The sequence below is a fragment of the Eufriesea mexicana genome, unplaced genomic scaffold (assembly GCF_001483705.2).
Source record: "Eufriesea mexicana isolate 0111107269 unplaced genomic scaffold, ASM148370v2 scaffold2087, whole genome shotgun sequence".
NCBI lineage: Eukaryota > Metazoa > Arthropoda > Insecta > Hymenoptera > Apidae > Eufriesea > Eufriesea mexicana.
In genome coordinates this window covers 1,510,160-1,537,150 of record NW_016910162.1, presented here as the reverse complement: position 1 = coordinate 1,537,150, position 26,991 = coordinate 1,510,160, and the positions used below count along the sequence as shown (strand labels likewise).

The window sequence follows — 26,991 nt, the reverse complement described above, 5'->3', positions numbered from 1 at the left end:
GATATCGCAATTAACTTCGGTCTCTTGACAACGGATATTACAACTCGCTACTGTCTCCCTCTGGGAGATATCGTCGTTATCATTTTATACGTATATTTATCCAGACGTTTTCTTTCTCGCCCACGCTCGAATAATAATACACCAGGCCAAGCCTCAGCCTGTTCTCCTTGGTCCCAACTGCTGGCGGATAACCGAAGGAAAAATAATCAATCATCCTCGACATTTCGCAATTTTCTCCTTTCGATCATTCCCACCCTTCGTGTTACTTCTCGGAAAATACCGTGAAACAAACTCGGTCGTCGGAATTAATGCTCTCCGCTGCGTGGAATACGAGAAAGCGGATGGAACGGGGCTAGATGTGCTGCAGAGAAGGGATTAGGCGAGGAGAAATCGATCGGTTTTATATTAGGAATTAATTGATCTCATTATGTCCTCGATCCTTATGGCATCCTTATGGCATTCTTATTAACGGTTAGTTTTATGGGGATTATTACGATGGTTTTTAGGGAAGGTTTTATTATAATGTTGGGCTTATGGGGGCTCAGGCTGTTGGTATATAGGGGTGGCCTGGGGATTGGTTGCTACGATACTGGAGCCGGGGATGATAGTTGAAAAGATGTTTCGGGTGAAGGTTTATTGATGTCTGCTGAAGGACCTGTTTAGTCTTTGGTTCCCATATTTTCTGTTTATGGGAAAAATGAGTCATTTTTAGTGGGCTTTTGCAGTAGTGTTTTAATTTCGTTGTGTTTTCGAATATGATAATTTTATATTTAGGATGAAAAATGGAGAAACGTATTAAAAAATTATTTTATCCAGCTGAAATTTGGTATTTTTGTGTTTTCGATTTTGCTAATTGTAAATTCAGAGGTAGAATTGTAGAAGATAAAATGGTGAATATAAAATTGAAAATAAATGTGTTGAAAAGAGGTTATGTGCCCCAAAATTCACGCAGGATTTGAATTTTGAGATATTTGTGTGACGAAGTTTTGCCAACGAAAGGAAGAAGACAGAGTGACAGCTGACAGTTCAGGATTATTAGAAATGGAAAGAACTACACGTGTTTATTGTTGAATATTATTTGCAATTTTTAATTAAAAATCCGTGCTTTCTATCAAAATTACTTGTTGCATGAATTTTGAGACACCCGTTATATATGTTACCCGTTATATAGAATATATATGTTTGTATAAATGGAGTTATATTTGTTGAACTTTTTAGATAGTGTTCCATATTATTTTAATTTTTTCCTGTTCTGGAATTTTAAATAGAAATGATCACTGTATGTAAGACATTATGTATAATAATCATGTATAATAATTTATTAAGTAATGATTTTTTCAAAATTTGTGTGTTAACAATTTTTAATTATGAATTTTTTGTGCATAAATGAATCTCATAATTTTGGCATATCACAGTTTTTAGCTTCATGATTATAATTCTGTAATTTTTTAATTTTTCCACTTTACTTAGAAACCACTAAATGTTAGAATTTTTTGGTTTAAAAAATCTCAAAATTGGCAACTTTACAAATTTGCAATTTTTGCAAGATTGCAACTTCCTAATATCGCAGTTTAAAAATTTTACGATATTATATATTTATAAAATGAGGATATTACAACTTCACAATTTTACAAATTTTCAATTTTACAAGTGTGTAAGTTTGAAATTTTATAATTTCTCAAATTCCTGATGTTATAGTTTTACAGCTTGGCAACAGAATTAATTTACAATTTTGCAAATTGAAAGGTTTGCACTTTTAAAAATTTACAAGTTTTTAATATTACAACTTACAGATTGTGCAATATTGCAGCTTATAGTTTTGCAATATTAGAAATTTATAATTAAGAATTTGTAAATTTGCAATTTTTTAAATTTGTAATTTTTTAATTTTACAATTATCTAATATTATAATTTACAAATTGTACAATATTGTAGCCTACAGTTTTGCAATATTAAACCTTTACAATTCAGAATTTCTAATTTTGCAATTTTACAGAGTTATAATTTTCTAATTTTACAAATTTATAATTTTTTAATTGTACAATTTTCTAATATTTCAATTTATAAATTGCATAATATTGTAGCCTATAGTTTTGCAATATTAGACCTTTACAATTCAGAATATGTAATTTTGCAATTTTATAAATTTCTAATTTTGTAATTTTTAAATTTGTAATTTTCTTTTACAGATATATAATTTTCTAATTATAGAATTTTCTAATATTGTAATTTAAAAATTGTATAATATGGTAAATTACAGTTTTACAATATTAGAACTTTAGAATTCAGAATATGTAATTTTGTAATTTTTCAAATTTATAATATTACAACTTAAAAATTTCACAACACTAAACAGATTTAAATCTTTTCCCTATTACAACTTCATAATTTTCCATCACTTATGACTTTGCTATTTAATGTAAAACAGGATAACGAATCGACCTGTAATTAAATAGGAATTTATTCGCTTCATTGCCCAAATTATTATCTCACTGGTTTATTATACCACTCAAGGAAATTTATCAGCATTAGCAGCTCGTAATTCGTAACTTGCAATATTTCCTTAGTAATATTAGTTCAATTGGTCGAGAGAATCCTAATCTTAAAATAATTAAACTTGTATTCGAAGTACACGCCACGAGTTGGCCACTAGTACATGCAGAACTCCTAGAGGTAGAATGCAGTTTGAACGCTTGCACTGATTACTTTCATGACCTTCGTCATACCATTCATTCAGTTCTCAGTTATTTCTATTATCTTATATAGTTACTAGATGTAACTATACTCGTTCATTTAGTATTACTTCTATCACCTTGAATTAAATTTTAAATTATTTTAAAAATTATTTTATTTTAAAAATATATTTTTCCTGCAATTTGTATGCGAATATGAAAAAAAGATTTTTTGAAAAAGGAATTTTATTTGAAATATCTTTTGTTAACCTATCAGGATTTAATAATATTTTATCAAGATATATTTGTTAATATATAATAGATATATTTGTTAATAAAAATGAAGAAATGAGCATCTCTGGCATAAACAAATAAATAAATGGAGGATATACACTGCTAAGTGGGAGAATAATTTTAATAATTTTGAAACTTCGCATACTAAGAAATGTTAGAAGTTGTATGATGTATACTATGTCAGGCATGTATTATATACTGTATAATAAAACTGAGTATAGTAGAACACCTATTATTTCAACTAATAGGGAGACAAAAGTATTCGGATAAGGGAATTTTCACCAAATGGAGCAACAAGTGTCTGGTCTTCATTTTTAATTTAAAAAATATATCGTTCAACTCCATATTTTAAATGAATTGAGGAAATGAAATATAATATAACAAATATAAACAATTGATATTTATTATATAAATAAATAATATAAGAAATATATAAATTAATTTTCTTAAGTAATTCAAATGACATAACCTTTATTAATATACTTACTTCCTGATCGATACGTAAAATACTTTGGAAAATAAGATTCGTTAAATGACTATACTAAATTATTATAATTAAATCCTGAGTACTCTGTTATTTTGCATCATTCAAAAAAGTAGAAAATTGGCCTATAAATCGAAAAATTTTGTTTTCCTGTATAAAAATAGAAATATTTCAAAATGATAAAGGAACGGAAAAAATAAAAATGGCGTACACGAAGAATTTATAATTTTATTTAGTACAATGAAGTTATACATTGAAAATAATTTGAGAAATTAAATTTAATAGTTTTACACTGTATAATAGTACTTGAAATGGTCAGTACATATTTTTTTCTTCTTTTGTGATAAACAAAGTATGCAATGTTTAAGAGATTTCCGTGACGAAATTGTTTTAATGAGTATTAGAAAATTATGAATCTGGAATGTATACGTAAATGCAGTATACATATAAATGGCAAAAATATCTTCATCTTAATTTTAATTTTAACACGTGTATCTTAAAAAGTACAAACTTCACTATAATTCACTATAATTTTAATATATTTTTAAAACTTTTTATTTTTTGATGCCCAGTAAAATACTCTTACTTTTTTCATATTACCTAGCACACTTATGTCTCTTCCCACAATTTCTTACACCCCTGAATAAATATATAATATCAATATTAATACCAGAATTAAAAAATTTGATTTTTCAAGCATACATACAAGTATAAATCACGAAGCAGGAATACAAGTTAAATTATCGTCGAATTGTTAAAAAAGGTATCACCCAGTATATAAGAAAGGAAGAAAGCTTGTTAAGGAGGATAAAGAAGAATAAGCACCGCGAAAGCATTTAAGGAGAGTCGTTTTTCGAAGAAAAATGATCCTTTCCCCAAAGCAGATGCGTCTCTGACATTTCGTTCGGTTCCTCAATAGAAATTGCCGCATCATGAACTCGACATCCCCGCCGACTGTCTAACGGGACCTCACCTCCTAGCTCTGCCTTTGACGAATATTCAAATCCCCCAAAATCGATGGTATCAAGGCGAGCAAGCCTGGAGCCAGCATCGAGGATAGATATCCCCGATGGTGATTCGCGTTTGCACTCCACTAGAGATTTTTCAAACAAGAGCGAGATCACGTCAGCCTTCCTATCGATCTTACCTTAAGAGCATCCACCAAGTTTGTACTGTGTGTTGCTGGTAGTCGTTGCCAGTTGGAAAAGGAATGCTGGTCTGATTGATTGTAGTGTGATAGGTATGAGAATCGAAGAGACAGGATCACAATTTTTATCATTGACTTAAAATGTTATAAGTCTCCTATGTCTACTTTGTATGAGAATAGAGATGGACCTATTACGTGTGCCAATTGGGCTAGGAATTGTAGAAATAGGATTACAATATATTATAAGTGTCCTAGGTTTACTTTCTATTAGTCTACAATGGGTTAGATCTATTACACACAGTTTTTATAGTTGACTTTATATATTACAAGTATCCTAGGTCTACTTTTTATTGGTCTATAATATAGTTAAACCTATTACATGGTCCAATATATCCAAAGATTGAAAAGACTGGGTACTAATTTTTAAGATTGATTTAAAATGTTATAACTGTTCTTGATCTACTTTCTATTGCTCTACGATAGAGTCAAATCTATTATATGATGCAATAGGTCTATGGATTGTAAAGACAGGATACCAATTTTTAAGATTGACTTAATATATTAAAAGTATCATAGGTATATTTTCTATTGGTCTGCAATAGAGTTAGACATATTGCTTATTGTTAGTATAATAGGTTTAGTTTCTATGATAATTGAGTTAGATTTATTATGTGATCCAATATGTCTAAGGATTGAAGACACAGAATTACTATTTTTAAAATTGACTTGAAATGTGTCCTAGGCCTACTTTCTATTGATTTAAATAGAGTTAGATTTGTTATATGGCCCAATAGGTCAAGAGATTGAAAAGACAGTGTACCAACCTTTTAGAATGACTTAATATGTTATAAATGTCCTAGGTCTACTTTCTATTGGTCTACAATAGAGTTAGACCTATTACATGTTCCAACAAGCCTGAGAATTGTAGACACAATTCAAATTTTTATAATTGACTTGAAATGTTATAAGTGTCCTAAATGTACTTTCTATTGGTCTACGATAAAGTTAAACCTATTACTTTTAGTTAGTGTCCTAGGTCTACTTCCTACTACAATAGAGTTAAACCTATTACATAGTCCAATAGGTCTAAGAATTATAGAGACAGGATCCCAATTTTTATGATTGACTTGATACATTCCAAGTGTCCTAGTTTTATTGATCCCCAAACTTTCTATTGATCTCCAATATACTGTAGTTAGACCTATGACATAGTGTGACAAGTCTAAGGATCCCATTGTAACAGCACTTAAATAGATTATATACAACCTCTAACTCTTATTTAGGATCATCTCTAACACAGTCACAAAGATAGATCCCACAAATTTTTGTTATCGGTTGAAATTAACTGAGAGAGTATAATAAGTCTATCTTTATTAACAATTCCGATCATAGACCATAGGAATATTAATTATTAATCAAATTGATCACTAATGTGATAGACCTACCTTCTATGACACAATGATTTGAAGATAAGGTGCATGAATATTCATAATTGATTAGAACTGTTACCGCTCTAATAGGTTAATTTCTTATGAGATAGTCATAAAGATAGGCTAAATGAATTTTCATTAGTGGCTAGAGCTGCTATAAGTGTAATAAGTTTACCTTCTCAAACATAGTCGCAAACATAAGGTAGAAATTTTGTTCATAAACTGAAACTATCACAGGAGTTGCAGACATACTCTACTTAACAATTAGACAGTTAGAACTCTCGAATTTTCGTGATTCACCGAAAGTATTATATATTTTAATAGGCGTAGTTTCTCTAAAAATTATACATATCGAATGAGATAATGAATTATATGAAGCATTGGCGTAGACATTGCATTACTGTTAATTATTAACACGAGATTGAACCCGTGATGACGTAATTTGTACTACGTATATCAGCATGGGTCTTAAAAATGAAGATTTCAGCAGTTAGATAGATGGCGTTAGTGTAGATAACAGAGTACTGTGCTGCTGTGTTGCTGACAAGTTGGCAGTACTGCAAATCTATTTGTTCATGGTATAATGAATTTCTCTTCACTAACATAAGCGTGAAGATAGGATATATGAATTTTTGTTATTACTTGACAGTGTAAACATACAAACATGACATAACAAATGAAACAAATAAATATACAATAAATATATTAAAGATTTTGGAATTAACAAAAATCCACAAAACGTTTTACAAAAATCAAAAATGAAAAAGTATTAGCTAAGAATTTTATTATCTGAATTATTATCTACATGATATTAATTTCAACACCAATTCAAAATAATTACTAAAATTTTCTAAATTATTTAAAATAATAATAATAATTTATAATAATTTACAAAATATTAATTAAGTTTACAAATAATAATTTACATATACCTATTTACATAAAATCATAATTAACAAAATAATAATTTCAATTTTAATTTGTATTGCAAATGCAAGCTGTCGAGAGATTTGATACTAACTGACAAACAAGATAAATCACAAAATTTCACACAAGAAAGAAGAACCTGATTTTAAAAAGAAAAAAAAAAAAACAAAAAATAATTTCGATTGATCAACTGATAAATAGCCAAATAAACTAGATAATCCTATATGTAAATAACCATACAAAAATATAAACACAAACAGAAACACAAACGTATAAACCTGCCAGTAACCACATACATACATACACGATCACAAATCCCCAAGGAAAAGAGAAGAAAACCCTATGAAATATGCAGAATCTCGACTCCCATAATTCCACGTTAATAGTACCCTAATTTATCCCCAATGAAGTCGAAATAAAAAAATAAGAAAAAAAAGAAATTGAAGGGAAGAAAAAGTAAAGCAGACAATTAAAACCGCGGAAGCAATTTAGATATTACTTACGTCGAGAGTGGTTCTCCGCGGCCTGAAGAGAACCGGCGAACAAGCGCACGGTGGGGGGTGGGGGTGAAAAAAATAAGACGTGAAAGGTGGTGCTCGTCTGCGAAAAAAGGGGAGAGCGGTTGGAAAGGAGCGGAAAGCAAAAGGAGTAACACGGGTCGAGGCAGAAAGCCGCATAAATGAGAACGCCAGTGAAAACAGGGGGGATTCCGACCCGGGAAGAAATGGCACCGGAAGTGGTAACGAACACATCGTATCATACCAATGCTTGGACGCCCCAGCCACCACTGAACTCGCAGCACAGTACGCCAAAAATGCCTCAAATCTGACCAAAATTCGATTTTTTGAAGTAAGGAACGGCTTACAATAACATTGTCAGCTATTTTAAAAGTGTACGAAAGAATAAAAATTAGTAGGAACATTGTTGAATACACACGTTCAAAGATAATTATTTTCAAAATTATTGTTAAGTGAAAAATAATTTTTATTTTCTAAATCTGAAAAATTTCTTGAAAAATTAAATTATAAATAACGTATTACGGCACTGACGAATCCGAAAATAATTGTTTTCCAAATTTTGGTGGAAATAATTACTAATTACAAAATAATATTTTTTTTAACCGCAAAAATTTCGAAGAATGTTAGTTTTTTATTTTTCTTGGTACGAATAACCATTATTGATGATTGGAAAATAATTATTACCGTACCTATTTCATACGTTATTCACTGTTTCGTTGAAAGACTTACACACGAAGTTTGTACTGATACAGAAACTTCATTCTGATTAATTCTGCACATGGCATACACACCAGATGTCCGCCCGAACAAGAGAATATAGTGCTGCCAACTTCACTTAACTAAAAAAAAAACTATAACCATTGCCAACCTAGAACTAATATTGTTACTAACCTTACAAAACTAAAAGACAAATTTAATCATTCTTCTCAAGATCTGTCAACATTGTTTTAATAGTAACATAGTTTCCCTGTCTGTAAAATGTACACACTTGTAAATTACACTTGTACATGTAAATATTCTAAAGTTAACATTCGCTGCGTCCAACAACTGACGTATACACTATAAATCGAAATGTTCTAAACCATATGGTACACACAGCAAGGAAAAAATCCCCAGATTACAGTGGTAAGGTTAAAAAATAATCCAATGATATATTCGTTGGAGATCCGGGTCATGGTGGCGCTAGTGAGTTCAGTGGAAAGTCCTCTTAAATCTGTCATAAGATAAATAAACGAGTGAATGAACGAATAAACAGATAAATTATCGATACATTATGAAATATCAACAAGATATCGGTAATTTACCGACAATCGATAATCACGCCATCTTTTTTCTTCTCTCATACCACAGTTCGGCGATTTATTCGAAAATATCAAAGTCGTACAAGCCATACGAATATTGCACTGGCAAGAAACAGGTTTCCCGATGTTCGATCGTTGAGCAGAGAACGTCTGTTCCAAAGAGAAGATTGAAAGACAACACAAGCCGTTGTGAGGGAAATGGAAGGAACGTGGAAGCATATACGGACACGTAGAAATGAAGATACGTGAAGGGGTGGGGAGAGACCTTGGCGGTGAGGTTAGGTAGCAAGAGTAATGTCGCGCTGTTCCGTTAACGTCTGAGATATACCCTGCTGTTGAGGAAACATTGGAATGTGTCGATGCTATATACGATTTAACAAGATTTAATAAATTTGAGTTATACTCTTCCTTTATTTCTCGTGTCCTTCGCAGTTTGGAAATGGAGCAAGCTTGAGATTTGGCTTCATTATTCTTATTCTTGTTATTGATAATGGTCTTTTTATTTAATCACTATTAATAATTTTTAATTTTTTTTAATAATTTGACTTAGATAAATTTAATTTTTATTTACAAAATGGAACTCCCTTTAATTTCTATTTGTTTTAATATTTAATATAGTATAAATTTCTTGTAATATATTTGCATTTAATTAATTTAAAAAAGGAAAGAATTTTAACATTGTGTATTGTACTTATTAATAAATGAAGTGAATTTTTTAATATACAAGGTGTCTCAGCTAAATCTCAGCTAAATATCTGTCTTATTTTTTACACTATGAAAAATTTTTCAGAGCTAGGTTACACCGTTTCACAGGCTTGGTGCTGCAAATAAGCATTGTAAACACACATAAAACCTGTGAAGCTGTGCAACTTTGGTCTAGGAATATTTTTCATACAGTCAAAAATAAGACAGGTATTTAGGTTAGACAGATATGATTTAACTGGGATACCCTGTATATTTGTTAACACATATTGGCACGTATAATACTACATAGTGGATATTTCCACCATTTTAACAAAAACAATAATTATAAGAGTTTGTCAGACCGCACCTTATCAATTTGAGGTTAGGTACTTTGTTAATGAGTTTTCATTAAACTAATATACATATAATCAAGTATTAAGTAAAGTCAATGAAAATATATTTAATAATAGAATGATGAAATAATAACAGTGTGATTTAATTTAGGTGTAAATTAAAAGTCCCTAGAATTAATTACTAGGACGAGTTTTCATTGAACTTTGAACACTAACTCTGACTGATTCTTCAACTCTCGTCTCTCAATTCTTAACTGCCTCGTTCAGACATTTTCCTCAATATATATCTATCCACAGGCACATTCTTCTTTACTTTATTTCTCTATTTCTTTCATTCTGTTCAGCCATTCCTGCAAGACATTCAGGCACGTCCTACGCAAAGCTTTAGGTGGCCGTGCGTCCTTCGTTCTTCCCTATTGCTATATCAAACACTCTCCACTTCTACAATATAAATTCTGTTTTCCTGTATGTGTATTGTCAAATATTATTAAGTACTCAATATAAAACAAATGCAATTTGTATCTCTTTTTGCAATTAATATATTATCACTTGATTTAAATGTCAAGTCTGATCCAAATTTCAAACTTAACCTATAAATCATTCTTCGTTCGTTTAATATAAATTCTATAGTTCTATGTTTATAATACTGAATATTATCTGAGTTTTCAATATGAAACAATCGCAATTTGTATCTCTTTCTCCTTTTATTATAATATCATTTAATTTAAATGACAATTCTAATAAAAATTTCAAACCTAACCTAAATCAAACATTCTTTGTTCTATATTTATACTAGTGAATATCATCTGAATATTCAATAAGAAATAAAATCATACTGACTTTGTATCATGCCTTTCAACTACTATAATACTACCTAAATTGAATTATGATCCTAATCCAAACCTAACCTAAACTAAACATGTTTCACACGTATTACATAAATTTTGTTCTGTTATATCTATATCAATGAATATTATCTGACAGAGTGAGTCTAAATATGGAATAAATACAATTTCTATCCCTTTTTCAATTTAAATAATAATTCTAACCTAAGTTTTGCTTAAATCTTATATAAAGCTAACCTAACCTAAATCATCCAATTGAAATAATCTTTAATATCAAAAATTTAGTTATCGAATTATAATAATTTAATTTTTATTGTGGGTTTTCCTAAGTTCCGTTATTAGCTTAAATTCAACTTCTCAAATTTACGTCGGAAAACATGGCGGCAATTATATCTTCGATAATAATACCTTTTTATTATCTCCTAATTTCTTATCACATAATCTCTTAAAAATTTTGTCGACTATCTATAATTTAAATAATACCAATTTTATTCCTTAATTATTATAATCATCACATCCAACAAGAAATATGAAAATTTGGACTATTAACCACAAGTATTAATTATTTTTTTCTTTATTGCATTGGAGCAACATTTTTAATAAAAATTTATCACAAACCTAAAATCGGTGGATAAGTTTAAAATTCAAAATTGTATTATTCTAAAGTTAAAAATTACTTTCGTACTAAGTATAAAACCCTTACAGTGTAAGGACTGATTTATACTATCCCTTCTGACAGAGGGGAGAAGCGACCAGAACAGTTCATTCAGGCATTTAATGTTTATACCATCAGTTCACGTCCTAGTACGTCCAATATAAGACCTCGTGTATCATACCTATCGTTTGATAACATTTTCTCACCTATTCGTGAAAGATTTATCTTGCATAACATTATTATTAAATGAACTTAAAAAGGAAGAGAAACTGCTTTGTGGTATGCTTGATATATAATAAGCATCAACTGTTATATTTTTAAGTAAGAATGTAGAATTTTTCAAAATGCAGATTATTACTAGAATTCTTAAATTAGACCAGTGAAAAAAAATTTTCTATTTATATTCGAAAATGAAATATAAAGATGCTTGAAACATTTTCAAAAGTTTCTTTGAGATTAATAAATTTTTCGTGTCACGTCGATAAACTTTTAATCATAAACTATTAGAATCAACTTAACACTTTCACAGTAAGAGTAGAAAAATGTATGTTAACAGTATAATGCAAACGATATGCCAGTAAGAAGAAAATTGCAAGATTATGTCAGTAAAATTACAAAATATTTCTACGATGTATACAGTAGTTACGTTATATTTGTTGGAGATATGGGCCGTGGTGGCGCTAGTGAGTTAAATGGGAAGTCGCTTTAAGGCTGTTTTAAAACGTTTACACGTCAAAGTGTTAAATATCATGGTGATCAATTGATAGTAGAGCATTATTGAGAAATTTAGCTGCTAGTGCAAGTTACTACTTATAAAGCTCTTCTACTCATAGGACTTAAGCTGTGAGGGTATAAGTACTTATCGCGTTGCTCTTCGTTTCGCTTTATCACTCTGTATCAGTCATGGTTATAATCACTGATCCATAATTTTCAACTGTACACGTGAAGAATTGAATAAATGGAAGAACCTAAGTGGTACTGAACTGATAATGTCTCCCTTTAATATTCTGTCCTATTCTTCACTTATGAATCACTCTGTATCAGTCATGGTTATAATCACCGACCCACAACCTTCAACTGGTAAACTGTACACCTGAAAAATCGAAGAAACAGGAAAATTCAAGTGGTACTGAAGCGATAGTGTCTCCCTGTAATGTTCATTTGTATTCTTCACGTATGAATCACCCTGTATCAGTCATAGTTTTAATCTCTAGCCCACAACTTTCTACTGTACACGTGAAAAATTGAAGAAAGAAAAGAACTCAAGTGATACTGAACCGATAGTATCTCCCTCCAACATTCACTTGTATCCTTATTATACTCTCGTCCTATGGTCTCCTGGTATCCTGTTACAGTCGATTGTACGTAACCCAATGTAGCGTACGTTTCATGCTCTTTGAGTCTCGTGCTCAGGATCCTTGGAGTTTCGCTAATGTATGCCTTGCTGCAAAAGCAGGGTACCTTGTAGACTGCTGATGTGCCGTGCAGAGATGAGAAGTTAGCCAACGCTACAGGACGGGTAGCTCTGTTAGCCTCTGTCTGACTCCACTCTTGAGGCTCCGAAAGTTCCCATCTTTTGGGATCTTGACGGTACACTCTGACATAATAGTGGTACGATAAGTCACGTCACGGTTTTTCTTTTATGTTAATGGTTAATACTCCTGGCCTGTGTCTGACGCTAACGCTTTAAAATTCGTCTCACTTGGTCTTCATGGGTCCTGAAGCTCTCTTGGCTATAAGTGTTCGATCCCACTCGTAGACGCGAGCATTTCGACCAGTTAAGGAAAATTCGTGAGCGATTATGTCAGAGGAGCCAAGCTTATTATAGTATTCCAATCAGACCCGCATTCCTTACTTTAGCCAACTTCTTATCTGCGCACGGTAAACGACTATGGTTTCGAATCCTGCGAGGAGAATCGCGTATAAAGGCTTGGGTAAGCTGATCTCTGTATTTTATTACGTGCATGATGGATTATCGTAATTATTTTAAGTAGTATTATAAATTTCAGTTAATTGTTAGTATAAAATTCCTGACTTATCCTTCGGAAGTATTAATTATAAGGAATTAATTATATTGATTATATCCTTCAGAAGTTCTTGAAGTATTAATTAAATTCTTTGCACTCGAGAGGCGACCTTTAGTCACCATTAAATCCAATTTCGAAGATTTATTAATAATAAATCGAATTTGAGATAATCTAACGGTGTGCGAGGAATCGAAATTAAATAATTCTGCGTGTTAATTATTATACGATTTCTTATTTACTGCTGGAAAAATATCGTCAGCTTTATGGCAGAAAATACAGAAAATTTTAACTCCTACTCTTCTTTAGTCAAAAAATCGTCAGAGTTAAGCAAAGTGTTAATATGAATTGAAGTGAAAGATATATAACAAAGGTATTATCTTTATTGTGTATTTATTATCAATAATTATTTAAACAATCCAAAGAAACGTGAAATAAGTGATTACCAAAATTGTCAAATGAAAAGCATATTATCAAACTATATAATATAGTAAAAATTATACTTAGGTTAACTATTTTGTCTTAGATATTGCAATAATAACCCTCAAAAAATTGTGGTAATAAATCTAATGATCATTATAAATATTAAAAATTTTTTGTAGAATGTGATAAATATTAAAAAATTCGTATGAAATATTTAACTCGATAAATAATAAATACGTTTAAAAGTTACTAATACGATATTTAGTTACTAAAGTTACTAAAAGTTACTATTATACACTAAAAAGGTATATCTACTGAATCAAATCTAGTAAATACCAAGGATTGGTTAATGAAAATTTGAAGATGGAATACAATTAAATTTTTATTATGTCTCTGCATATTAATTCTTATTTAACTTTATTTTTAAATCTCACAATCAATCCAATATGTATATATATTTATATAAAATATTTTTTTAAGATCTGTTTAATTCACTACTAAAATTTTGCACCATTTTACATTATGAATTTCTAGGTTATAGTACCATCACAGGCAAATATGTGGAGTCACATAAAAATATTTAACAGGAAGATTAAGATATAGTGATACACTGGTATAGTTGTATTGGGGTTGAAAATGCTCACATAATCGTATTTAAGTTCATTCTTAAACTAAAGTAATAAGTAATTAAGTAAATAAAGTAGTAAGTTGTTAGTTACTAATCAGTTACTAGTAAAAAAGTTACTAATAAAGTTACTGGTTACCAACAAAAAATTCCTTTAAATTTCACATTCAATATTTGGGTAGCATCCAGTAATACAAGTATGAGAAAGAAAGTCCATATGAAACGAGCATAGAGTGTTTGGTAAGACGATAGGTGTGCAAATGAAGAATATATGGTATAGTGTGTTAAAGGCGTGAAAGAAGAGTGTTTTGGGTGGACGTTCTTGAACGTCTCTAAGGAATGGCCGTATAGTAGAAAGGAACAGAAGATTAGGGAGTGGGGAGGTGCGAGGATATATGGAGGGGGAAGGTACGTGCACCAGGCAGTTGGGAGTGAAGAATCGAGAGTCGAGAGTCGACCCTCTATAATCGGAATTTTCTTTGCTTTCGCGGAAAAGGAATGTTAGAGATTAAGTGATTGATTTTAGAACTAGAATCCAATAATTGTTACAGATACATTACTTGATATCATCACGATGTCGAATGTAATGGTCGAATGCAATAGTACATTGATAAATAAATAAAAACCTTTATTTACTTATTTAATTTATATTAGATAATATTATTAAACTACTTGATAGTATTAAATTATTAAAGAAAATAATAGTTAAGTAATATTAAACTATTACTTAACAATTATTAAATTCTTTATTTAAAATTTTCTTAAATTAAATTGAACCTTATTTAAAAATATTTAATATTTAAATTTAATATTGAAATAAAATTTCTTTTCTTTTCAATAATTTAATTTTTGTTGTCGAAATTATTTTATTGCTGTTTTTAATTTTTTTTTTAGTATTAGAATTTTATATTTTGATTTTAATAGTGCAAGGAACAATTGAGCAATCAATCATTTATTATCGTTTTATTTCATCATTCAACGTTCTATTGTTTTAAAATTTCGTGCAAATATGCACAAATACAATAAGGTGAAGAGCATTTTGATGCTTTTGAAAAGCTTCCTATTGGTTTTGTTTTCAACATGGATCAAAAACTGACAATGACACGAATTAATGAAATTATACTTGCTTTTTTATGTTTACGGATGTAATCCAATTATATTAAAATTTTATTAAAATAATATCACGATTCCAAAGTGGTCGATACATATCTCAAATTTGAAAAATATTTACGGAAAATGCTCGTTTCTCGTATTTAAAGACAAATAATAAATAATATACATAGATGAAATAGAAAATGAAAATGGGAATTGCAAATGCGAGGCGAAAAATTTATCAAAATTAAATAGAGAAAATAATTAACAATATTAAAGCAGCAGTCTTCCAATTGATTAAATATAGTAAATGATAATTGGTTGTTAAAAATTTTCATCTGTTTAATTTTTCGATATATTGAATTCGCGAAAGTGAAAAATAACAACATTTTTTTCACGATAGCATGTGTGATTTCGAAACATCATTTAAATAATAAAAGAATTATATTTTTTATTAGAATTATATAATTTATTAGTAATATCAAAACTATACTATTAATTAAAAAATTAATTATGTTGCTATCCGTATATTTATATTAATTTTTTTTAATATATTAAGATATTTTAAAAGTAAATTAAATACAAATTTTTTATTTTAAGATATTTTATGTATAAAATGGTTCTAAATTTACTGTATTTAATTTTAAAATTGAATTAAATTAAAATTTTTTATTTTAAAATATTTTATGTATAAAAAAATTATAAACCGACTGTATTTAATTTTAAAATTAAATTAAATTAAAATTTTCTATTTTAAGATATTTCATGTATAATAAATTCCAAATTTACTGTATTCAATTTTAAAATTAAATTAAATTAAAATTCTTTGTTTTAAGATATTTTATGTATAAAAAAAACTATAAATTTACTGTATCATTGCATAAACAAATTTTATAAACAAATCACATGTAAATTATGAGAAAAGATATTCATTTGGAAATACCGCTTATTATTCCAGATTCAAGCAGTGCTACAGGTCCTGTATTTATCGCTCCAGTTGGAAATCAAACGGCTGCAATTGGTCGTGAAGTCGTTTTCTCCTGCAGTGTTCGCAACATTGGAAAATATAAGGTAATTGAATATGAATAAATTCTCATTAATTCACGATAATGCTTCACTAATTGGAACGACACTCAGACATTTCATAAATATGTACACTCATAAAACATTGTAAGACTAATATAATACTTCCAGTCTAATCTATACATACACTTGTAAACATTTTTCCTTTTTGACAGACAAAATCTAATTAAAACTTTAATTAACTTTCATTCTTCATTGGTGAAATTTAAGTACATACGTATTTAATTTCTAATTATAATTTTACATTTGTTTACTCTACTCTGTAAATGAAACTATAATTTTTATAGTTATTTTATACCGTAAAGTAAAGAAAGCAATTAATTAATTTTAACCAATCAATTTAACAACTATAGTGGTCTTCAAGGTATCTTTTAATCATTAAGGCATGTTCACATTTACAGACATTGCTTATGTACATTATCTTGGATGCCTAAGTATGTACTGCTCAATAATTAATAAGTACTATAAAATATAATATAAAATTGATAAACAGTTCAAACATTTTATAGAAACTGAATTATTACATATATATATTAAATATTTTAAAGTAATAAATACTTTACACGCGTCTCATAAAAAATATCCAAATTTGTATTAGTTACATGTCAAATATTAATATGGTAATCCACTGCTTTCACTAATTTTGTTACATAATACACCTCATCAATAGGACAGACAGCCATCTTGTTTAATTGATCACGTGACATAACAGCTAATGCTGAAGTCACGCTAACCTGTACATAACCTACAAACCGTTCACACATTTTTTATACATAAACATTTAATTATTTGTATTTGTATAATATTAAGGAAATATCTATATTTCCTATAATAATTTTGTATATTTCTGTATATTGTGAGTCCATATCTCACAGAAGTTCATCAACTACAAATATTCAGTAAGTCTGCACACGTCATTATTTTTATTCCTCCATACTTATGAGCAATTAAAAATTGCCAGTCAGCAACTAATTACCACAAAATATATGGTGTCTTTTAAGTTTTAATATTAATATTATTATTAATATTATTTTAATATTATTTTAATAAAAACTCTTCATTTTCCACTTCACAATACATTACAATTTTATAAATGACTCAAAAATAGCAAGATAACAGGATATCGATATCGATTATATAGGGTATCCCAGCAACGATGGTACAACCGGGAATGGGATGATTCTACGTGCAGGAACGAATCGAAAAAATAAAAAATAGAATTTTTTCATTCGATGCTTCTTTTTCGAGAAAATCAACTTTGAATACTCACCGATTATACGTGCACTTCGGTTTATATGTATAGACCATTAATACATGGGTATCGGTGGTACAATCGAGGAGGGAGTCATTCTACATGAAAAAGCAAATCGAAAATGAAGAATAAAATTTTTTCATTCGAAGCTTCATTTTCGAGAAAATCGACTTTAAATATCCACTGGAGATCCATTTACTTTGTTAGCCGAAGTAAAGTGCACGCGCACTCGGTGAATATTCAAAGTCGATTTTCTCGAAAACGAAGCTTTAAATGAAAAAATTTTATTTTTTATTTTCGACTTGTCTTTTCATGTAGAATCACCCCCTATCCGTTTGTACTGCTGTTGCTGGAACACCCTGTATAATAAACGATATCTTATTATTCCGAGTGAAACAGGATAAAGCAAAACAATATGCATTAAAATTACGAAAATTGTACATAGAATCTCATTTGGAAAAAAATTTGGAAGAAAAAAATAGAACGTCTAATTTCAAAAAACGCCAGTGAGAAATATAAAACTGACAAATAGACGACAAACACGCGACGGAATAAATCACCAAGGACGAGAGTTCCCTCTCTCTCAACCCGCTCGCCCTCTCACTCCCTCTTCCAATTTCCTCTACATCAGCAATCACTTGATCTTCATACGATAGCCAAATACTCCCATGACCACGCGGAATAAAAGTGAAACAGATCTCGTTCGAATCGACTCGATTCCCTTCCATGTCATGTACAAAAAAAAAAAAAATGCATCGGTATTCCAGTTTCACGTTTGTATACGCTTTGCGAAAAATTCTACCTCGTGCCTCGAGTTCGCTTGCTCCCTAATCCAACCGAGAGTTATCCTCCCTCCAACGATAGCTATATTTAGTAATAAGTTTCCGATCGAGATCTATATATTCCAAGAAGAAGGATGAATGTGTAAGGGAAGCGCGGAGGCACAGAGAGCGTGAAGAAGAGGACGGTATAGGGAGGGAGGGGGTAATACGTGTGTGCGCGTCGAGTGGGAGAGGACCGGCCGGAGCTCGAAGGGGGAGAAGGATGGTGGGAGTCGGTGTGGGGGTAGGAACGAGAGTGGGATAGGAAGAGAGAAGTGGAACTAGGCGGGATTGAGGAGTAAGTAGAGACGGAGAAGACACATTTTCCCCGGCGACAGATTCCACCCGTAAAGTATCCAGCTAGATGAAATATTCGGTCTATAGAAAGCCACTCAAGGCAGCTTGGCAGGCAGGGATGGATTAAGATAAGCTCGGCCCCCAGTCAGATCCAAATAGTTTCCGGAGATCTTTTATGAGAGAAAATGCCAGCCAAACTTATAAACGTTGTTTTATTTTCATATTGTCTTCAAATTGAATGCTTCGGGGATGAGTGGATTACGGTATAAACGAGATGGACGGAAATTAATTTGATTTTTGTATTTCCGATTTTTCTTCCCTCTTTTCGTTATTTTTCTATTAGCAGGTTAGACTCGCGGAGAAGAAGAAAGGATTATGTGGGGACGATAAATGATCCAGTTTTATTTTTAAAAATAACTTCAGCGATACTCCCCACGGTTGTTTTTATTCGATGAAAATTTTTGACAAACGGTAATATCGGGATTTTATTTTCGCTGTTTTATTATGCACCGAAAGCTATTTCACGATTTCTTTATTTCTGTACTTTAGTCAATTCCGTATAAAATATTTTTTTATTTTCAGTTAATCTCCTTTTTACTTTACTTTTTTTGGTGCTATTTAAAAAATCTATATATTTACGTAGAATAAATTTCATAAAATTGGGACAGGCGAAAAATAAAAAATATTCATACCTGTCAAAATTGACCTACTTTTACTAATTGATCATGTTTCGTCCTCTCATCTGTTTCAACGACCAGGCTTCGAATAGATAATACATTAAAATGGTTTAGTAGTTACTGCAAATGGGATATCTCACCGATTACAATGATTTTGTGATATATTATCAAGACCAACATTCTGAATAATTTTATTTTATACACATAATTGCTACTGAGCTTTAGTTTTCTAAATGTATACAAAAAAATGTTTAATTCTAGATATTTAATACTGTATATATTCTTTTTTAAGTTCGAAATTGATTTGAAATAAATTTATGTTAGGTTTAGGTTAGAACATTATATCTTGCTTTTTGTGATACAATGATATTCTTAACACTATGAATGTTTGTTAAAGTTTGTATCAGATTTGAATTAATTTTAGGTTAGGTTCGGGCTTCTTAACAGTTTCTGCACTCTCGCCGCTAGAGGGATACAGATATTAGTATCAGTAGACTGGTCAGACTAACCTCAAAATTTCAATGAATATATTACATAATATTAAAAATACTTTTGTATACACTTCAAAACTGAAACTCAGTGGTTACATGTATATTTCTATAGTTGGTTACATAACCTCAACTGTACATTTCAATCTTATTGAAATCACTGAGATATACCAGAATCCCAATGCCTTTTTATGCAAACGTATAAAAGAGATTATGTGACTGTGATTATTATAAAAATCGCGTCTGGAAAAAGGATGAGAACCACTGTTAACAACGAGAAGCAAATAAATGGAAATACTCATTTCGCTACATATATACATATTTAACTACGATCAATCTACTTATGGCAGCTCTCAAAACCCTTTAAACCACTTTTTATTTTTCACTAACTATTCTGACGATAAGAGCGGCATTTAATTCGCTTATTTTCTGAGTCACGTGACCAACATAAGATATTTCTTTCATGCACATTTTTTTTGTCTTTGTTATTCCTTCACTTTTATCCAATCTAAAAGCCAATCCTAAGACACGTTCAGACATATCCACCTAAAATCATGGGCAAACGTGGATTCCCGTGTAACTAGCCAAAATGTCCTTCATTTACGCTTCTGTTGCCTCATTAGCAACTACTGTATCACCGACACAAGCATCCCATTCTACCCACAGATTTCTACCCACTTTGGCATCCGCTGCTACCGTCACCAATCCCTGAAATTAGATTCGTAGCGTGCCTTTGATACGAATGTATTATTAATGCGCGGCTCTCTGTCTGTCTGTTTGTTTGTTTCCCTCTCTGTCTCTCCCTCTCTTTCTCTCTCCCCTCTCTCACTCTCTCTTTCTCGTACTCGTTATATACAGTCCCATCAATTTAAATCGCAAAAGTCACCGGGTCAGATAAACGTCTAGATACGATCCTGGATCGCGAACGTTAAAGCAGACGCCATTGTAATTATAAGTAAAACGTTTCCCGAAGAAGAAACGATGATTAGCGAGACAGCAGAGGAGCAAGAGTGACACTCTGCTCGCTGAGACTCCACCTTTGATGCTCCCGAAATCCCTACTTTCAGATTCTTGGCGGCACACGCCGTCACAATAGTAGACTAGTGCGCCATCTGTGCGCTTTTTATCTTACGTTAACGATCAACGCTGATCCCTTGTCTACACCGCTGCTTTGCACCTCTCTATCTCGTTCAGTCTCAGTATAGAATATTCGTTCTCATTATGCGATGTTATGTGACTCAAAACTGTACGAATACAGCACTATGAATACAACACTATAATACAACACTACATGAATACAACACTACCAATTAGTGTCGAAAATTTGCGCGTTCCATTTGTGCAAACGTGTTAGGAAAGATGTATATACCTGTTAGACTGTCATCGCATTCCGTCCGCTCATCGCACCCCCTGCACCGCTGGTGCGGTACCCGATGTCTTCATAAGTGGTAGTATTCGTGACCGTACGGTATCCGTTACGGAAGGTACGGGATTCGCAAAAGGGATCGAGTTTCTCGGCTTTAACAACTCAAGTGTTCGCTTTCGTGTTTTTCCATCACCTGTTTGATGGTACAGAAAAACCTAACTTAACTTTTATGTTACCAACGGACACCCTATATGTCACGCGTAAATATAATTCTCTGTATTAACCGTACTTAACGATTAAATAATTTTTATATTGCCGTGTGAGGTACTATATTTATTCAATTAATTAATTTACGATACAAATATATAGTGCAAAATAATAATTCTGTTGAAAAAGAGATGAAGACAATATTATATATACAGGGTGTCCCAACAACGGTAGTACAACCGAGGACAGGGTGATTTTACATGAAAAGGCAAATCGAAAATAAAGAATAAAATTTTTTCATTCGTAGCTTCGTTTTTGAGAAAATCGAATTTGAATATCCACTGGAGGTCCATTCACCTTGTTAGCCAAAGTTAAGTGCACGCGCACTCGGTGAATATTCAAAGTCGATTTTCTCGACAACGAAGCTACTAATGAAAAAATTTTATTCTTTATTTTCGATTTATTTTTTTCACGTAGAATCACCCCCTCCCTCTCCTTCGCAATTGTTCCATTGATATTTATGCATTGACGGTCTATTCGTATAAGCCGTAGCTAAGTGCACGCGCACTCGGTGAATATTCAAAGTCGATTTTCTCGAAAATGAAACTTCGAATCAAAAAATTTTATTCTTTCTTTTTCCAATTCGTTTTTGCATGTAGAATCAGCCTGTATATAATTAGTTTGACAATATTTTTCTGTACTGTTTGGTGTCATTTTTGTCATAAAAATGTGGCAAATATATTAATCATACTTTCACAAAAAAAAATTCGAAATTAGACAATGTAAATTTTTCTAGCAAAAGAATCCCAAGTTCCTGAACTGGCGATAAAGCGATATGTTTACCTATAAGTTCCACCTCTCTTCGCTACATCGACTGCGCGTGGAGTGGGGATAGGCGACCGCCAGTTACAGAGTAGTTACGAACTGCCACCTATTGAGACATTATTGTACTCCGTCCAATCACTCTTCTTTCACACTCCTGACGCTCCAGTCCGAATAACTCCGTGCACACTTTAACGTATTCGACCAAACGTTTCCTATTCGCTCGTGACAGCATAAATATCATCGATCTCGTATTAATCGTAAGTAAAACATGTGAAAGAATGAAAAAGGAAACAGCTTCGTAGCGAAATACGTTACTCGATAGAAACGACACGTGGGTATATCGGAGGGTCATTAAGGTTATCCCAGGAACTACACAGAAATTTCTGTTGCGGTAACGAGTTGGCCGTTGACATGACAAGGGTAGGGAAATGACAATGGATTTTCCAGGTTGGCTGGCTACGTGCCTCGGACCAGACGATTCTCTCGGTCCACACGAGAACGGTAACGCACAATGCACGTATCGCGGTCTCGTACGAGACCGGCGGAAGTTCCGGGTCCGGCGCAGTATCCGGTAACGCCTTCAGGGTGACAGGAAGTAGCCAAGCCATGGAGGAAGCCGTCAGCGGCACGTGGCGGCTTCACATTCGTCAGTTAAAGGAGTCGGATAAGGGTTGTTACATGTGTCAGATTAACACCAGCCCTATGATATCGGAACTCGGATGTTTGGACATTCTTGGTAAGGATGCTACACTTCCTATTCGTCACGAGCTTTTTATGTTGTTTTTTATGCTTTCAAATGAGAATTTTTCTGGGCCGTGGGAAAATTCTTTTTCTATTATTTACAAAATTTATTTACAAAATATTGTTATTGACAAAAGTATAGGTAAGTTTCATGTGATCTATATAGCCATTTAATTTAGGCGTAGTACATACATAATTGAATAATGTATTCTTGAAAACTGTGTTAGGAAAAGATTGATTAAAGGTAAGAAAGAAAATGAAAAATTTTCATACTAATTGGACATCAAAAAATAATTATGGTATATTAGTTTGATATTTTTATGGAACATACACTGTGGAGCTGTATGTTAAAACTGTATAAGGACTGTTTACTCGTGTTATTATTAAAATAGGGAATTTTATATTAGAATACAATTGTATATTAAATGATATTTTTTAGTTTTCTTTGTGACATTATGAATAACTGTATATTGAAATGTGAAAAGAAATTTTTATAGGACACGAGGTTTTATTATACTTACTTTAATGAAAATTTAGATAAATTTAATTAGAAGTAGTGGAAGTATTTAAAAAATTGGACATTCTTTAATTTTAAATAATATAATTGGTTTTTTGGTGTTATTCTGTCTAGTTACTTTTACTTATAATAACTATTTATTATCCTAGACTTCTGTAATACCTATTTCCTCCACCAGAGGTGCTCTAGGCATCATAAAATCCCTGGTTTGTCATTATATCAAACAACCTAATCATAACCTGACCTAATACAATGAATGATGCGAAGAAAATTAAATTTTTACTTTGATTATAATAATAACGCAAATTTTCATTCATTTTAAACAAATGTACAGTATTACAACAATCTATACAGAAAAGAAAAGAAAGAATAGGGTTTTTTTAGGGAAAGATTAATAATAAAAGAAGATCTTTTTAAGGTTATGTACTCAAATACAATGAATCCAGTTTTACAAAAGCACGATTTAGTGTCACATTTCACTCACTACTCGCCCAAATAATCCCTTCTGAAAGAATCTGGGCTTCAAAAACAAGAATAGTGGGAAATTAATACTGAAAGAAATACATATCTCTTTAAGGTTATGTACTTAGACACGACGAATTCAATTTTACAGGGACAACATCTAGTATTACAGTACACTCATTATTCAAATAATCCTTTCTGAAAGAACCTGAGCTTTAAAAAAGGAATACAGAAAAATTAATAATGAAAGAAATACATATCTTTTTAAGGTTATGTACTTAGACGCGACGAATTCAATTTTACAGGAGCAACATCTAGTGTTACATTCTACCTATTATTCAAATAATCCTTTCTGAAAGAATCTGAGCTTTAAAGAAGGAATAGAGAAAAATTAATAAGCAAAGAAATACATATCTTTTTAAGGTTATGTACTTAGACGCGACGAATTCAATTTTACAGGAGCAACATCTAGTGTTACATTCTACCTATTATTCAAATAATCCTTTCTGAAAGAATCTGAGCTTTGAGATTAGGTATAAATACGCTTATCTTAGACGCCGGACTGTTCAAAAAATCATTATGGACTGGGTAACCTCTTTCTCGATAAAGTATACCGGAAGTTGATTTCATTAGGCTATGGAAAGTTGAAGTTGAAATAGCGACATGCTCTTAGCCTGTGGTTTAGGTTGTTCCAAGTGCCCTCGATGCGGAACCCATGTATTTACAACAGCATGATCGGAGAATTGGAACACGATACACAATTACCATTTTTCGTTGCGATAGTTTACTTCGTGTGGTTGTAGATATTATCACATCTGTGAAGTAAACACACCTCGTATTTCGATTATATATAGGGTGTTCAACGAACTCTGCTCACCTAAGATTTCTTCGTTGCAACAAACGATAATTCATCATATTTTATAAATAATATATTTTGCATGATATTATTATAAAACATTATCTCATAGCGATTACCTCGTGGTCAATTGAGTGAGGTTGAAAATTTAATAGTATTATTTATTTATTTGTTTATTGGATTGACCAGATATGTTTCATAATGAAAATAGATTTTAGAATATATACTATACATACGTACTATAAAATACAATAAAATATGTATATGTACTATAAAATAGACTAACTTAGTATATGTACTAGGGATTTGCTATTTTAAGAAATTTGAGTGTCAAAAATTGAATTTCAAATTTTTTTTATGCCTCCATTTTCTAACCCTTTGCACTCGAGATACAGCATTAAATAAAATTTCGAAAATGGATATTAATTAATATGTCAAATTTAAGATAATGAAATGAAATCAAATAATTGTACGTGTCAATTATTATACGATTTCTTATTTTCCGCTGAGAAAAATATCGTTATCTTTATAGCAGAAAATCTTTGAACTCCTACTCTTCTTTATCCAAAAAATCGTCGAATGAAAAGGGTTAAATAAATTTTTGCTACTATGTTATATCTTCTTTGTGAATATACATCTTTAATAAATAACATCTTTGCATAACATTAAATATGTCTCGTAATGAAGGTAATAGGATGATTCGAACTTTTATTTTCAAAATTCGTGATTTTATCAAATTTCGGGACAAAATGTTAATCCAAATCCAAACATAGAAAAATTATATATACTATACTTTACAAAAATTAAAAGTACCAATTGTATTTTAAAAAATATTAATATTTATATTACAGAAAAAATCTCATAATAAAGGTAATAGTATGATTCATACTTTTATTTTTTTTTAAAAATACGTTATTTTATCGAATTTCAGGGGAAAAAGTTAACCCGAACCTTCCGCAAATCCAAATATAGAGGAGATATATACTATACTTTATAAAGGCAATTACATTTTAATGAAAATTAATAATTATATTAAAGGGAAGAGAAAGCTTACCAAAATTTCCAAGTGCCATTTGTTAACCTGCGATGGGACATAAAGCAATAAAATAACACGATAATAAATAACACATTACAACAAAAAGGTGTCGGAGAAATTTGATAAAACATAGGATTGATGTTGGAAACCGTGTAAAAGTTCGAATAATTGCAGAAACGAGATTAACGACGTTAATTAATAAAGATCTCGCATCGCACGTTTTAGATCGTGATGACGTAAGCCATTTGCACAATTTCTCATGTTATTTAATGCCTGCAATAGGATTGGACAGGCTTTAAATCGTACAAATTATACATATATGGTGTCACGATGAAATATACTGCAATTAGCGTGGACTGTAATAAATGTTACTTCACGAAATGACAGAGGGGTTAATATGGTAATCGAACATTTAATCTTTCCAATCAAATACGCGCGCTATTTAAATTGTCGGGCTAGTAAATTGTCGCTATCGGGGCACAAAGAAATTCCCTGCAACTAGTTAATCTTGTTATCCGTGAAACTATTCCACGGTCGCAGTTTCGAATCCGTATAAAATGCCGCAACTTTTTATCTCGTTACGAGCGGTTGTCTTTAGAATTCTTCGTAGCTTAGTATACAATTCATTTCTTTGTTCGGAAAAAACGCAGCGAGAACGTTTCTTTGAAGATATTTCAGCTGGACCTGACTCGCGGTAAAAAATATAGAAATTATGCGATTGCGAAAATTCAACCGTGCAGAATTATTCTTCTGTCTCTTCGGTTTATGAATTATTATAGTTTTAAATAACTTTACTATGAATCTTGAAAATTATGGAAGTCTATATGCAGTATAGAAATGCAGTATATTCGAAGCAGAATGTATAATTAGTTTAAAAAATTTATCCGTG

General features: G+C 31.1%; 1 protein-coding gene across 1 annotated transcript in view; it reads left to right on the top strand.

Annotated features, from left to right (window-relative positions):
- The window catches only part of LOC108549582 (lachesin), a 151,716-nt gene that overhangs the window by 94,186 nt on the left and 30,539 nt on the right, over positions 1 to 26,991 (top strand). The window contains exons 2-3 of the mRNA XM_017903051.1: positions 16,433 to 16,545; positions 22,938 to 23,226. Coding sequence (XP_017758540.1) covers positions 16,433 to 16,545; positions 22,938 to 23,226 — 402 coding nt within the window. The remainder of the gene's footprint in view (positions 1 to 16,432; positions 16,546 to 22,937; positions 23,227 to 26,991) is intronic.